The sequence below is a fragment of the Carya illinoinensis genome, chromosome 14, assembly GCF_018687715.1.
Source record: "Carya illinoinensis cultivar Pawnee chromosome 14, C.illinoinensisPawnee_v1, whole genome shotgun sequence".
Taxonomy (NCBI): domain Eukaryota; kingdom Viridiplantae; phylum Streptophyta; class Magnoliopsida; order Fagales; family Juglandaceae; genus Carya; species Carya illinoinensis.
Window position 1 is genome coordinate 32797592 of NC_056765.1, and position 15198 is coordinate 32812789.

The window sequence follows — 15198 nt, forward strand, 5'->3', positions numbered from 1 at the left end:
TTGTGCAACTTCCCGCAATTCATTAAAAGTCCATATTGACTGACTTGGCTACATTTTTTAAAGGAAGAAAAAATTCATTTTATATAATAGCTATTTAATTTTTTTGATTGACTAACCAACTTTCTTACCGACTTGTCGACCTGCCTATGTCTTTTTACGGAAAGAAAATTTCCTGCCGACACTTTCTAAATCTACTTTTTTTTCTTTCTAAAATAAAAACTCGCGTTTTAAATAATGCAGTTCTTTTTAAATTAAGTCTCGTGCCTATTTAAAATATGGATAATGCTAGGAAACTATTAAATGTACTCACAAATTTACATATTAGTACACAAAACTTTTTTTATTTACTTTTAATTATTTTTTAAACGTCCTTAACCATTAAAAAATAAATAAAAAAATATAAATTCACTAATAGTTATTTTTTTAACCATTAAGAAAAATAAAAAGTAAAATAAAATAATAATAGATGAATGTACATATTTGATAGATATATTTAATAGTCATACTATCAATGAGAAGAACAATGAAGATATCCTGAGTTAATCTGTATGTATATATACTAGAAGCTAGCCATGGAGTACTAGTACTACTGGTCGACCTGAGCAGGAAAGTTCCAGGAAGATGCAGCATCTATTTTCGGTTTATTTAAGCCATGTTTATGGGAACCCATCACCGAATTTGCTGCTAATTAAGATAAAACGCGTAGATAAGACTTTGTCAACTCTCCTTAGTCGTCCTTACAATGCATTAATTAATGTTTTACACATTTATCTCTTTGAGTATTTCTTTGATGGATACCAGTGATCAATGTTTTACACATTTATCTCTTTGAGAACATATATATGTCTTTTTTTTTTTTAATGTTAAATACGAGATCCCGTTACAATTGAAGCAATCGATATCTTGGGGACCACAGCTCTAACCAGAAAAAGAAATCTGTAGCGATTGAGAAAGTATGTTTCGGAGATTAGAAGGGTATAGAAGTTGTCCAACAATTATTATAAGTAGGATTTAAAAAAATGGAGTTCGACGGCTTAAAGCATTCGAAGACTTAATGCTCGGCAGAGAGTTCTATTGCCCTTAGGATAAAGACTGAAATGATATTTCTTTTATTGCTTACACCTACCAGAAAAGGGAGATATCTACTGGAGTCGTTTAGATCTTTTTTTTTTTTTTTTTAATCAATTACCGAAATTCTTAGAAACCCAAAAGACGAACACTTGTATAAGAATTTAAAAGAGAGGTGATATATTAAGATTTGAAACCACAATCTTATTATTAAGGAATTTGAAAGAGGGAAGTGGGTTTGACATTAAAAAATAAGGAATTTAATTATATAAAAAATATATAAAAGGAAATTCATTAATCACGTGCTTTTTTTTAATATAAACAATATAATTTTAAAATACAAATAAAAGTTTAAGTTAATATAATTACTGTAAACAACTAATAAATTTTTGGCTAACAATTATATGTTATAATTACTGGGGTAATAATATAAACACGGCTAAAATTTCAGTTTTACCGGCACAACAAATAAGCGCCGACAATAATTTATATTTATTGGCGTATACAAAAATGCTGAAAATGTAAACGCCAACAAAACTTATTATTCACTAGCGCAAAATTAATAAATTATATATTTTTGCCCACTCAACAATGTAAATGCCAGCAAAATTTATTATTTATTGGTGCGAAAATTAAGTGCTGGCAATAATATATATTTATCAGCACATACAAAAACACCGGAAATATAAATGCGAATAATTTTTATTTTTTTATTTTTTTGGTGAATTCGAAGTGGCTTAAATGAGAGCACTATAGACCAATTGATTCATGGTGCTTAAATGAGGTAAGTTGCAACAAACCAATTGGGAAGTCGATGCTGCAGACCCGACTCCTAACTTGTAAACAAAATGGTGAACATCTTCTGCTCCCAAAGAAATAATACCAAAGCCAACTATTTCATGCCACCTTGTGTTCTGCAAGGTGAACCAAGTTGCAAACTATTTGGCCAAGCTGGGAGCTACCAAAGAAAACTCAAAAGGATAACTCCTATCAAGGACTCTGACTGAAATATTGAATCTTCATTTCTCATCAAGCAACACTTTCATGTCTAGTATTCTTCCACGTTTTGGCAACTGAAGGTTCCCTGATGATCAATTCCATGCACAAAACATTTAATCATATTTTTCATATTAAAAACAGATAGAAGCAAAAATGACTAAAATACTTCATGTTTTATAGAGATCCAAGTCAGAGATGAAGCACAGAGGTAGCATAACGTACCAGAAACATGACAGAAGAAAAACTGCTTGGGTGGTTGTCTACATTCCCTTAATCAATTTGAGATTTTATGATCACTTTGACATCGCCAATGGAATCGAAAGGTCTCAAGTACAAAATGGTGATTATTTTCTATTCCCAAAATAAACAATGTCAAGCCATTCTCAAAAGGACTAAGCTTTAAAGGGGTACTCCTGATGAATCTAATCTTCATTTCTCTCCATGCCGCATTTCCATACTGAATAAAATTGAAGATAGGAATCTAAATCTAATCCCAAACCAAGACCAGCATCATCCGGACATACTAAATGCATCCCCCATTCTTTCACTTCTAATTCCACTGGAGTTTGATTGGAGAAATAATCCAATATTTCTACTGTAATTGAAATCTTAATGGAGCTCCGTTTATCCAAATTATTCGATTTCCAGCGTTTGAAAAACTTTGGAGTTCGTGTATGCGCCCAGAATACAATTGGCTTAATGAAACATACGAGGTCCAGGGAATATGGAAACCTAAGTTCGTAAAAACAATCTCCTAGAGAACCGTCATCCGTCTCAAAACAAAATTTAAACTTCACATATGAACGTTCCTTGAATAACGAAGAAATTGAAATACCTTCAGGGGAATGGAATTGATGATAATCACAAACAATAAAGATAGCACAGTCCACCCCCTTCATAGTACCATCCAACTCTATCTTTAGAGAGGAGCCATTACTTCTATTGTGGACCCACTCCGGAATTCCATATCCCAAGGACCACGCATATATCATCACCTATAAAACAATTCCCAAAAAGAGATGTTAATTGCTGCACAAATTAAGCTATTTTTGTTTTGGTGGATGTCGACCTGTTTTGTTTATTTCACACCCTACATATATTCATGTGTGTTCTTTTCTAAAGAAGAGAGACAGAGACTCACCTTATCGGCAAAGATAATGTTTGACGAATATTTGCCTGTGCCGCCAAAATTAATTAGCAGTGCTTCTACCTCAAGCATTCCTTCCATCTCATATTCTACAGGTGATCCGATATCATAGGTGAGATATGAGCTTTGTTTCGGCAAAGGTTTACATGGCATCCTCTTTCGTCCTTCGAGAGAAAAGGAACGGATGCTCTTGGGGATTAGATTGACAGATGGTATTTGTGTTAGAGGAGTTCAGTATGCCTTCAGATGCATCAAGCATTCCAAGCTACTCAAGTCTGGAAATTTCTGAAGTCTTGACCAACCATCCAAATGGAGACTTTCAAGAGATGACAAACTACAAATAACACTTGGAAAAATTGAAATGTTTTTGCAACCACTTAACGTTAAATCGCGAAGGCCAGAGAAACTCATAAACGATGATGGTAATTCTTTTTTGGTAGGCTCGCTAAAATACAAGATCTGCAGAGATGTCATATCTCCCTGAATATCCAGGGTATTCACAAGTCCTGTACATCCAGAAAGATCCAAAATTTCAAGAGATTCCAAGCAGAACTTGTCTGGAAGTCTTCTAAGACATTTGCAACGATTTAAACTCAAATGCTTTAGTCGTTTGAGAACTCCGATGGATGGGTGGACCTCACACAAGCTTCTACAACGTGCAAGGTCTATTTTCTCAAGATTTGAAGCTCCTGTCAAATTTGGTGTTTCAATCAAATCCTCAGAATCACTCAAATCTAAGAGCTTCAAATTGTGTAAAACCTGTTATAAACAAACAAGCACTTATAAATTAGATCAAAATATGAATATATTTACTTATTTGAAAAATATATAAAGGGAGATTATTAAGAAGATCAATACGTATTTATTTATATGAGTGAAAAACTTACCACCAACCCCTTCCATAGTCGTTTGAAGCGACTGCCAGGCATGCTTAGTACAATAAGATTTTTTGGTTGGAAACTGCTCGGCCAGGATTCTGAAGGACAATTAAACCAATGTAAGTATCGCAACTTATCGCTTGGCATGTATTCTAAAGGATTTCCAAGCCATTCTATAATTGGTGATGGATAAATCTGGCTAAATATTGGAGGAACATGTTGGGAGCTGTTTTGGCCCAGAAACGAATCTAAATAAAGGAGGGACGAAATTTAACGTGGTTCGGCAACTGCCTACGTCCACAGAAGCTGTAATTTCACTATAAAAATATTTTTACAGAAATTCTCTCACCCACTCTCTACACTATCTGCACACACACAGCTCTCTGCTCACTATCTTCCACGCTTTGCTGCTCACTCTCTGACGCTTAAGCTCTCCTATTTATAGGAAAGCAAATCAGTACTATGCAGCAATTTGCTGCATGATTTTAGGAAGAGATGGGGAGGTGCCTAACAAAAGCACCGAACGGTGCCTTCGGTGCCTAACATGCCAAAATAGTAAACGGTGCATGGCACCGTTTACTTCTTTGTCTCCATCTGCAACAATCTCCCACTTGGAGACAAATGAGTCTACATATCTTCATAGCAATTATCACAGCAACTTCAAATCATGCCTTTAAGTACGGAGGCCAACTGAAGCTATACACAGCTTCAGTTTGTCAGCAGTAACTACTTTTGTAAACATGTCTGCTGGGTTTTCTGCTCCTCGAATCTTCTCAAGTATCAGCTGTCCACTATCGAGAAGAGATCGGATAAAATGGTATCGCAACTGTATGTGTTTTGTTCTGGAATGAAAGGCTGGATTCTTTGCAAGAAAAATAGCACTCTGACTATCACTGTGCAGAATGCCTTTTTCATTCTTCTTTCCCAATTCCTCCAAGAATGACTGCAACCAAACCATTTCCTTCCCTGCTTCAGTTATAGCAACGTATTCAGCTTCTGTAGTTGAGAGAGAAACAATCTTCTGTAACTTAGAAGCCCACGATACAGCTGTACCACCCAGCGTATACACAAATCCAGTAGTACTTTTTCTGCTGTCAACGTCACCTGCTAAATCAGCATCTACATATCCCTGTAGTTTTAAACCTGCTTTTGTAAAGCATAATGACGTATCTGAAGAGCCTTGTAGATATCTCAAAATCCACTTAACTGCTTCCCAATGCTGCTTTCCTGGATTACTCATGTACCTGCTCACAGCTCCCACTGCTTGTGCAATATCTGGCCTTGTACAGACCATGGCGTACATAAGACTACCAATAGCAGATGCATAGGGTATTCTGTCCATGCATTCTTGCTCTTCCTCCGTCTTTGGCGACTGATCCTTAGTTAGTCGAAAGTGACTAGCTAAAGGTGTGCTCACTGGTTTCGCCTTGTCCATGTTAAACCTTTTGAGCACCTTCTTTACATACTCCTCCTGGGAGAGCTTGAGAGTATCATTAGACCTGTCTCTAATAATTCTCATACCAAGGATTTGTTTTGCAGCACCCAAATCCTTCATCTCAAATTGTTTTGACAACTGCTTCTTCAGTTTATTGATCTCCTCGATGCTTGACCCTGCAACGAGCATATCATCCATATACAACAGTAGGATAATATAAGAGTTGTCAAAGTTCTTCATATAGCAACAATGGTCAGCCTGCAGTCTTGTAAATCCATTACTGCACATGAAGTTGTCAAACTTCCGGTACCATTGTCGTGGAGCTTGTTTTAGGCCATACAAGCTCTTCTTCAGTTTGCAAACTAGATTCTCTTTTCCCTTCACTGAGAATCCTTGTGGCTGGTGCATATAAATGTCTTCCTCCAAATCACCATGAAGGAATGCAGTCTTCACATCTAACTGCTCAAGATGTAGATTCTCTGCAGCCACAATTGCCAACACTAGCCTGATCGTAGTCAATTTTACAACTGGGGAGAAAATGTCTGTGTAGTCGACACCTTCCTTTTGTTGAAACCCCTTTACAACCATTCTGGCTTTGTAGCGCTTGCTACCATTGTGCTCTTCCTTAATTCTGTACACCCATTTGTTGTGCAAAGCCTTCTTGCCTTTTGGAAGCTTAGTTAGCTCCCATGTCTGATTTGACATCAGTGACTTCATCTCATCTTGCATGGCTTTCTCCCACTTGATCGAATCTTCAATTTGTAGAGCTTCATCATAACTTTCCGGTTCACCACTATCTGTTAGCAAGATGTAGTATAGAGATGGTGAGAACCGCTGTGGTGGCCTGATTGTCCTTGAAGATCTTCGAATAACAGTGAGTGGTGTACGTTGTTCGATCTGTGGATCATTATTCTCTTGATCCTCGTTCTGATCAGTGTTGACTCGAGTAACATCAAAGTCAACAACCTCAGGTTTCTTTGGCTGCTCCTCAGGTTCAGCTTGTGACCTAGCTTTGTACAGAATCTGCTCATTGAAAATCACATTTCTACTTCTGATGATTTTGCGATTTTTATCATCCCAAAATCGATAGCCAAATTCTTCATCACCATAACCGATGAAAAAAAATTTTCTAGATTTGGCTTCTAACTTGTTACGATCAGCAGAATCTATGTGAACATATGATACACAGCCAAAAACTTTCAAATGGGAAAGATTTACCTTCTTTCCGCTCCAGACTTCTTCTGGTAGATCAAACTTTAAGGGAACTGAAGGTCCCCGATTAATCAAATAGGCTGCAGTGTTAACTGCATCAGCCCAAAAACATTCAGGCAATCCTGAATTCAGCCTCATGCTTCTGGCACGTTCGTTGAGAGTTCTGTTCATGCGTTCAGCTACGCCATTCTGCTGCGGTGTCCCGGGAATAGTCTTCTGAAATCTAATCCCATTTGCAGCACAGAATTCTTTGAACCCTCCGTCGATGTACTCTCCTCCATTGTCTGACCTCAGACATTTTAACTTCAAGCCTGTTTCATTTTCAACCATGGCTCTCCATTTCTTGAAAGTATCAAATGTGTCAGATTTATTTTTCAAAAAATAAACCCATACTTTCCTGCTTGAGTCATCAATAAAGGAAACATAGTATCGGGATCCTCCAAGAGAAGCGACTGGGGATGGCCCCCATAAATCTGTGTGCACCAACTCCAACTTTGTAGATTTTGGAGTTCTACCATTTTTCAGGAAACTAACCTTTTTCTGTTTCCCAAAAATGCAACCTTCACACATGTCGAAATCAGTTGATTCCAACTTTGGTAACTTCCCCTTAGATAATAGTATTTTCATTCCTTTTTCACTCATGTGACCAAGCCTTTGATGCCATAGGTTGGCATTTGCATCAGCAATTGCAATAGTATCTCTAATGCTTGAAGTCATATATAGAGTACCTGTTTTTGTGCCTCGAGCTACTACCATAGCTCCTTTTGTTATCTTCCACGTGCCACCGGTAAATAGTACCGAATGCCCATCAGCATCAAGTTGTCCTACAGAAATCAGGTTCCTCATGAGCTTAGGAACATGTCGCACCTTCTGTAGCAACCATGCACTTCCATTGGGCAGATTGATTGGTACATCTCCCATGCCTTCGATTTCCAACGCTTCACCATCTGCTAAGTACACCTTCCCGAAATCACCAGTGACATAATTCTGCATGATTTCTCTGTGTGCTGTAGTGTGGAACGAGGCTCCTGAATCTAACACCCAAGATTCAATTTGGTTGTCGACTGAAAGGAGTAAGGCATCTCGGAGCTCTTCTGTTGTGGCATTAACAGAATCATGCTCATTCTTCTTCTTTGCTTCTTTGCAGTTATTTTTGAAGTGGCCAATCTTGCCACAATTCCAGCACTGTACTTGTTTTCCGGACCTTGATTTACTTCTGCCTCTTCGGGATTTCGATCTGCCCCGATTTGAACTTCTACTAGCTCCTCTACCTCTCGTCTCGAGGTTTAAGGCAGAACTGGAAGTTGATGCTTCTCCTGTATCTCTTCTGCGAACTTCCTCGCTAAGAATATGGTCCCGGATTTCTTGATACTTCATCTTTGTTTTGCCATAAGAATTGCTAATAGCTGTTCTCATGGCCTCCCAGCTTTTTGGCAATTGAGCCAGAGCAATTAGTGCACGTACTTCATCATCAAATTCAATCCCCACTGAAGCTAATTGATTGATGATGGTGTTGAACTCATTCAGATGTTGAATAACTGGAGTTCCTTCTGCCATTCTCAAGTAGAATAGCTTGTACATCAGATGCACTTTGTTATTGGCTGATGGCTGCTCGTACATATCCGATAGAGCTTTCATCAAATCCGCCGTGGTCTTCTCCTTTCCCACATTGTGTGCAACTGATCTTGACAGTGTTAGTCTAATGACTCCCAACACTTGTCTATCAAGGAGACTCCAATCTTCATTGCTCATGTCATCTGGCTTTCTTCCTAGGAGTGGAAGATGTAGTTTCTTCCCATAGAGATAATCTTCTATCTGCATTCTCCAGTAGCCAAAGTCTGTACCGTCAAATTTCTCGATACCAGCACCTTTAGCTTCTTCTCCAGCCATGAGTTTAAATTTAAACAAAGATCACCGTTACGTCTGAAATACTCGAATTAGCTGGAAACGAGTCCGGAATGATCCAAATAGTTTGTCAGCACTATTTGATCGTCGCGATGGAACTCCAACTGGCGTGATCTAGCCCAAAATGATCTGCAACACGTGGATGGTTCAGATCCAATATATTGACGCCGAATATCAAAATTTCGACCGTACGGATGAGTCCGGAATGATCCAAATAGTTGGAAAACACTATTTGATCGTCGAAATTGGACTCCGAATGGCTTAGATCTAGCCAAAAACAGATCTGAAAAACAGACGGCCTTGATCTGTCTGGCGCGTGAGATGCACGCGCTGTACAGTGAGCGTGGTCAAGCACGTGGCGCGTGATACGCACGCGCTACAGTGCTGTGCGCGTGGGGAGAGTGAGGCGCGTGTGCAACACGCGCAGAACCTCTGTAGGGCGCGTGGGGGCGCGTGAAGCGCGTGTCCGTCACGCGTCTTCAACCTTTGGCGCGCGTGGGGGCGCGTGAGCGCGTGTGTTGCACGCGTCTTCAACCTCTGGAGCGCGTGGTGAGCGTGGATTTGCAGCAGATGCACGCGCCGATCTTCTAGGGGCGCGTGTAGCCTCGTCCGACCTCCGTTTTTGATTCCGTTTGCGGCAACGGATTCGTCTCGATGCGAGGAACACCGTGGAGTTGTCAAAAATTGATTTTGAACAACTTGAATTTTCGGACAGCTCGAACCGGTGCTCTGATACCAGTTGTTGGGAGCTGTTTTGGCCCAGAAACGAATCTAAATAAAGGAGGGACGAAATTTAACGTGGTTCGGCAACTGCCTACGTCCACAAAAGCTGTAATTTCACTATAAAAATATTTTTACAGAAATTCTCTCACCCACTCTCTACACTATCTGCACACACACAGCTCTCTGCTCACTATCTTCCACGCTTTGCTGCTCACTCTCTGATGCTTAAGCTCTCCTATTTATAGGAGAGCAAATCAGTACTATGCAGCAATTTGCTGCATGATTTTAGGAAGAGATGGGGAGGTGCCTAACAAAAGCACCGAACGGTGCCTTCGGTGCCTAACATGCCAAAATAGTAAATGGTGCATGGCACCGTTTACTTCTTTGTCTCCATCTGCAACAGAACAGATATTTTAAGAAGTCTTAATTCTCTCATCTTTGAGAATGCTTCGGCATTGAGTGATCTGATCTTTTTCATGTGAGGCAAATCTTGGAGTACTATGCCTTCAATTGCATCAGTTCCCTGCAGGTAACCAAGAAAAACAGGTTAGCAAGAATTAGGATAAAAATATACCTTTTTATATTAATCTCTACACTAATCAACTTACAGTATTATTCTTCAGTACGTGAAAGACATCTTCATGATGAAACAGCCTACTACGTCGTCCAGGTTCTTGAGGACATTCGTGGCGAACTATTTGCTGACCCATTTCTTTTAGCAAATCATGCATGGTCAACCTTTCTTTAAAGTATACGTCATCTTTGCTTACGAGTGACTTATCGATGAGAACCTCAATGACGTCGGCCCAATATATTTTCTTAAAATCTATCCATTGATCAGAAAAACATGCCACATCCAAAAACAATTTTTTCTGCGATTCCTCCAGCCCATCAAAACTTATTTTGAAGTATATCAGAAATTTGTTTTGGAGGATTTCCTTTTAGATGATCCCTAGCACATTTCCATACATCTATTGGTCTCCCAAATAAGAAGCGACCCAAAACTTTAAGAGCTAAAGGAAGGCCTCCAGCATAATTCACAATAGCCATAGATAGATCCTTGTAATCCTCTGGAGGATGGGTTTCGTCGAAGGCTGACAAACTAAAGAGCTGCAAAGCATCGGCGGGCTGAAGCAGCTGAACCGCATACATATCATTCACTTTATTTATTTTCAACAGATGACTATCTCTGCCTGTTATAATTACCCTACTCCCTGGACCAAACCAATTATGATCCCCTGCTAATGACTCTAGTTGCTCGTCACTTTCCACATTATCAAGGACGATAAAAACTTTTTTGTTCTGCATCCTGCTTCTTATCATCTCAATTCCTTTGTGAGGATCCCATACTTCTATACGTTCTTGCATGATCCCTTCAAGAAGTTGCGTTTGTAAAGAAGCTAGATCACGAGCTTTAGATTTTTCTCCATTGAAAGAAATAAAGCTGCTTCCTTCAAATTGACAATCAGAAGAAACTCTATAATAAATTATTTTGGCCAGCGTTGTCTTACCAACGCCACCCATCCCATGAATTCCTACGAAGCGAACATCATTCGGTTCCATATGCAATAAGTTCATCATTTCCTCTACACGGGAATCTATTCCAACAAATTTCTTGTTATCATGAAGTGAGGATCTAGAATTGATCAACACACGAGATATATTACCACTGATTTCTTGTATAATTTCTGTTTCGTACCTGTAAATTGATGATCAATTAATATTGACTAGACCTGAATTGACATGATAAAAAAATGCTTTAGCTGATAATTAGCATTGTTTACTACAGAAATCAAAACACTTTAATTCATACTTCACTATTTTCCCTCTTGCAACGCTCGAGCTGTCAGACCAGATCACAATGTAAACATTTTAAAAAATATAAATGTCATGAGTAGATAGATAGTTGTTAATTGCTTGCTAGCTGTCAATGGAAGAAGAAGCGAACATCATTCAATTCCATATCCAATAAGTTCATCATTTCCTCTACACGGGAGTTTATTCCGACAAGTTTCTGGTAATCATGAATTATATATATATATATATATATTGTATAATTGTAGAATATTATTCCACTGAGTTTTTGTAAAATTGTTGAAACCTGTAATTTGATAGAACAATTAATATAGACGAGATCTGAATAGGGACAAACAAGAAAAAAAAACTCTTAACTTCTAATTAGAATATTTAGCATTGTTTAGTAGAATCAATCATTTATTATTTGTAGATGATTGTGTTTTATTTGGAAGGGCTAGTGTGCAGGAATGGAGAAAACTGAAAGGGATTCTTAGCAAATATGAGAGATCGAGCTTCTGGACAATTTTTAAACAAGGAAAAGACAGCTATGTTTTTCAGTTCAAACACTGATTCAGAAAATAGAAGAAAGATTTTAAGGGAAGGAGGGGATCTGGTGAAAGGGAGCTATGAAAGATACTTGGGGCTTCCCACTCTGGTGGGTAAATCTAAGTATAACACCTTTAGGTGTTTAAAAGGAGTTTGGCAAAAAATAAATAACTGGAAGAATTCTTTTCTCCTGAGTGCAGGGAAAGAAATTATGATAAAGACTGTTCTACAGGCTATTCCATCCTACACTATGAGTGTATTCAAGCTGCCAAAGAAGCTAATTTGCAAAGAACTTAATGGAATGGTTGCCAAGTTTTGGTAGGGTAATCAACAAAGAGAATGCTGTATCCAATGGAGGAGCTGGAAAAAAATGGGGCAATCAAAAGAAAATGGAGGGGTGGGGTTCAGAGACCTAGAGAATTTCAACTTAGCTTTGCCTGGGAGAATACTTCAGAATCCTTCTTCTTTAACTACTAAGATCTACAAGGAAAAGAACTTCAGAAATTTCTCACTGTTGGAGGTAAAACTGGGCAATACACCCTCCTTGATATGGAGAAGTGTTTGGAGTTCTATGGGATTGCTTAAAGAAGGACTAAGGTGGAGGGTGGGGAATGGTAACAAGATCCAGATATGGGGTCAAAAATGATTGTCAACCCCATCTTCATTCTGTGTGCAGTCTCCAATTGCAATATTGAATGATGATGCTAAGGTCAGTGAACTTATGGTTGAGGATCGGATAAGAAGGAATGGAATGAGAATTTAATCAGAACTATCTTTATGAAGGAAGAAGCTGATCAAATATGCTGCATTCCTTTGAGCAGAAGGTATATAGAGGATAAATTGGTATGGGGTCCTTCCAAAGAAGGCTTGTTCAATGTCAAGAGTGCTTACTACTTGGAACAAGAAAGATCAAAAGCTGTACAAGGGGAATATTCAAGAGGGGCAGAGTCAGATAGCAGATGGAAGTATATATGGAAACTGAATTTGCCTGGAAATATGAAAGTGTTTATGTGGAAGGCAGGTAATGAGCTGCTAGCTACAAGAAGAAATCTTTTTGTAAGGAAGGTAATTGATGAACCAAAGTGCCCAATTTGTTTTCAAGAGGAAGAATCTGTAATGCATGTTCTATGACATTGTCTTGCTGCAAATGATGTTTGGGCAATGTATTTAAAAACCATGCAGAAATGGAGGACAACATAAGAAGATCTGTTGAGTTTATGGGAGAAGTTGTCACATAAGCTAATCAAGCTTGAGATGGAAGAGATAGTAGCTATCATGAGGAGCCTGTGGACTAGAAGAAATACGTTCATTTTCGAAAATAAATTTTTCTGTTCAAGCAGTGTCATTAGATCAGCAAGAGAAGTTTTGAGTGAATTTCAACTAGCTCAGTCTATATCAGAGAGGCAGGAGAGGAGTAACATTAATGGAGTAGGAGGTGAGCAACAATGGAGACCACCAGAGCAGAGTTATATTAAGGTCAATTGGACGCAGCTTTGGATGGTAAAGTAAGGAAGATGGGGTTAGGAGTGATAATCAGAAATGAAAAGGAAGAGGTTATGGCAGCTTGCTATGATCATAGACCAAATATAGAACAACCAGCTATAGCAGAGTGTTATGCTTCGAGAAAACCATGAATTTATGCAGGGATCTCAACTTTAACAAAGCAATATTAGAGGGAGATGCACGCGTCATTATCAATGCAATGAATGATACAAGGGAAGTTTTATCTTATTTTGGCAGCATCATTGAAGATACGAAGATGGTCCTTTGAGGTTGGAATGGATGGAAGGTTCAATATGCATATAGAAGCACCAATACAGTAGCCCACAAACTAGCAAAGGCTTCTTTACAATCAAAGGAGGAGATGGTGTGGATTGAAGAGGCACCAGTTTTTGTTTTAGCTAGTTTACAGAAAGACAAATATTGTATTGAACAACAGTTATATGCAGAATGAATGGGGAAAGTCTCATTTTCAAAAAAAAAAAAAAAAAGAAAGAGAAAAGCATTGTTTGGTAGAAAAATTATAAATGTCATAAGTAGATAGATAGGTAGATAGATGTTAATAACAACGACCGCAACAGTACTAGCATTTCTCAAAGTTTCCAAGTTATCTTAATTGTTTAGAAGTAGAAAAGAGGACTAAATGTTACCTGTCCTCATTTATGTGCTCTCCGGCAAGATTACCGACTTTTCTGCAAACTTTTCCCCACGTATCAATCTCTTTGATGTCTACATCAGGATCGTTTTCTTGTGCGGCAAAAGCTTCTACAAAAGTCCTTTTTTTATTTCTTACCTCTGAAGGATCCACATGTTTCGATCGAGGCATCGAGGAAGAAGGTGAGGAAGAGGATATGATTTTTTGATCATCTTCTTTCGAACAAGATGAAGTGTCTCTCTCTCTTTTCTTAGTATCTTCGGAATTAGTAGATGAAGAGTGTCTTTGAGTGGCCATGAATGAAAGAAAAAATAAAAAAATAAAAGAAATAAAAAATATAAAAATATAAAAAGAAAGAGTGGCCATGAATGCAATGCGAGAGATTTAGAAGCCCAATTGTGGAAGGTAGGAATACTGGTAATTTGCAGGCTTAGACAATGAGAAGAACACCGAAGAGATGATGAGGTGATCTATATGTATACATAGAAGCTAGCAATAGAGTACTAGTACTAATCGACCTGAGATGGAAAGTTCCAGGAAGATGCAGCATCAACTTTCTGTTGTGGAATGCATTGATTGCAAGCCCGTACGAACGTAATTTCCAGGGTGGCTTCCACCCACTTTTGAACTTTTTGACTAAAACACAAATAATCATGCAATTAAAATCAAACGCGTAAAAGAGGTAATTTCTTTTAATGATACGATAAGGTTCTATAACTCTTCCTGCATTTCATTAAATGTGTACTTTGGGCTTATGAATGCATATGAAAGTTTTGCGCAACTTCCCGTAATTCATTAAAAGCTCATGTTGATTGACTTAGTTACCTTTTTCAGAAGAAAAAATTCATTTTAGAAAGTAATTACTTAATTTTTTTATTGACTAGAACCAACTTTCTTATCAATATTGTGAACCCGCCTATGTCTTTAATTAGGGAGATAAAACTTCATGCCGACACTTTCTAAACCTACATTTTTCTTTTTTAAAAATAAATTTACGTTTTAAATAATGCAGTTTTTTTTTATTTAAATTAATGCCTCTTGCCTATTTAAAATATGGACAATATTAGGTGACTATTAAATGTGCTCAACAATTATACATATTAGTACAAATGATTTTTTTTCTTTAATCATTTTTTAAACATCCTTAACTATTAAGAAAAAAATAAAAAAATATATAAATTTATTAGTAGTCATTTTCTTAATCATTAAGATAAAATAAAAATAAAAAAATAAAAAAAGATGAATGGGCATATTTAGTAGATATATTTGATAGTCATACTGTCATTTTCCTTAAAATATTATCACGTATCTTTTACATACGTGAAAGATTCTT

General features: G+C 37.8%; 1 protein-coding gene across 5 annotated transcripts; it reads right to left on the reverse strand.

Annotated features, from left to right (window-relative positions):
• Positions 1 to 1658: 1658 nt before the first annotated feature.
• On the reverse strand, positions 1659 to 14360 carry LOC122294436 (disease resistance protein RPV1-like). Of its 5 annotated transcripts, none has more exons than XM_043103173.1 (7): positions 13861 to 14342; positions 9976 to 11066; positions 9774 to 9890; positions 4102 to 4308; positions 3209 to 3973; positions 2903 to 3062; positions 1659 to 2152 (listed from the first exon to the last, which is right to left on the reverse strand). In XM_043103173.1, exons 2-5 carry the CDS (start codon positions 10096 to 10098, stop codon positions 3446 to 3448), a joined length of 975 nt encoding a protein of 324 aa, XP_042959107.1. In that variant the 5' UTR covers positions 10099 to 11066; positions 13861 to 14342; the 3' UTR covers positions 1659 to 2152; positions 2903 to 3062; positions 3209 to 3445. The 5 variants fall into 5 exon arrangements, with proteins under 5 accessions (XP_042959107.1, XP_042959106.1, XP_042959105.1 ...); XM_043103172.1 differs by having other exon boundaries at positions 1659 to 2141; positions 2290 to 3062; XM_043103171.1 differs by having other exon boundaries at positions 2290 to 3062.
• Between the last annotated feature and the right edge of the window lie 838 nt (positions 14361 to 15198).

Bases quoted from the DNA above. Each gene is read 5' to 3' on its own strand.
- LOC122294436 (XM_043103169.1), bottom strand. From the start codon at position 14,231: ATGGCCACTCTTTCTTTTTATATTTTTATATTTTTTATTTCTTTTATT. The intron at 11,067-13,860 runs GTAACATTTAGT...ATCAATTTACAG, and splicing joins GAGCACATAAATGAGGACAG to GTACGAAACAGAAATTATAC.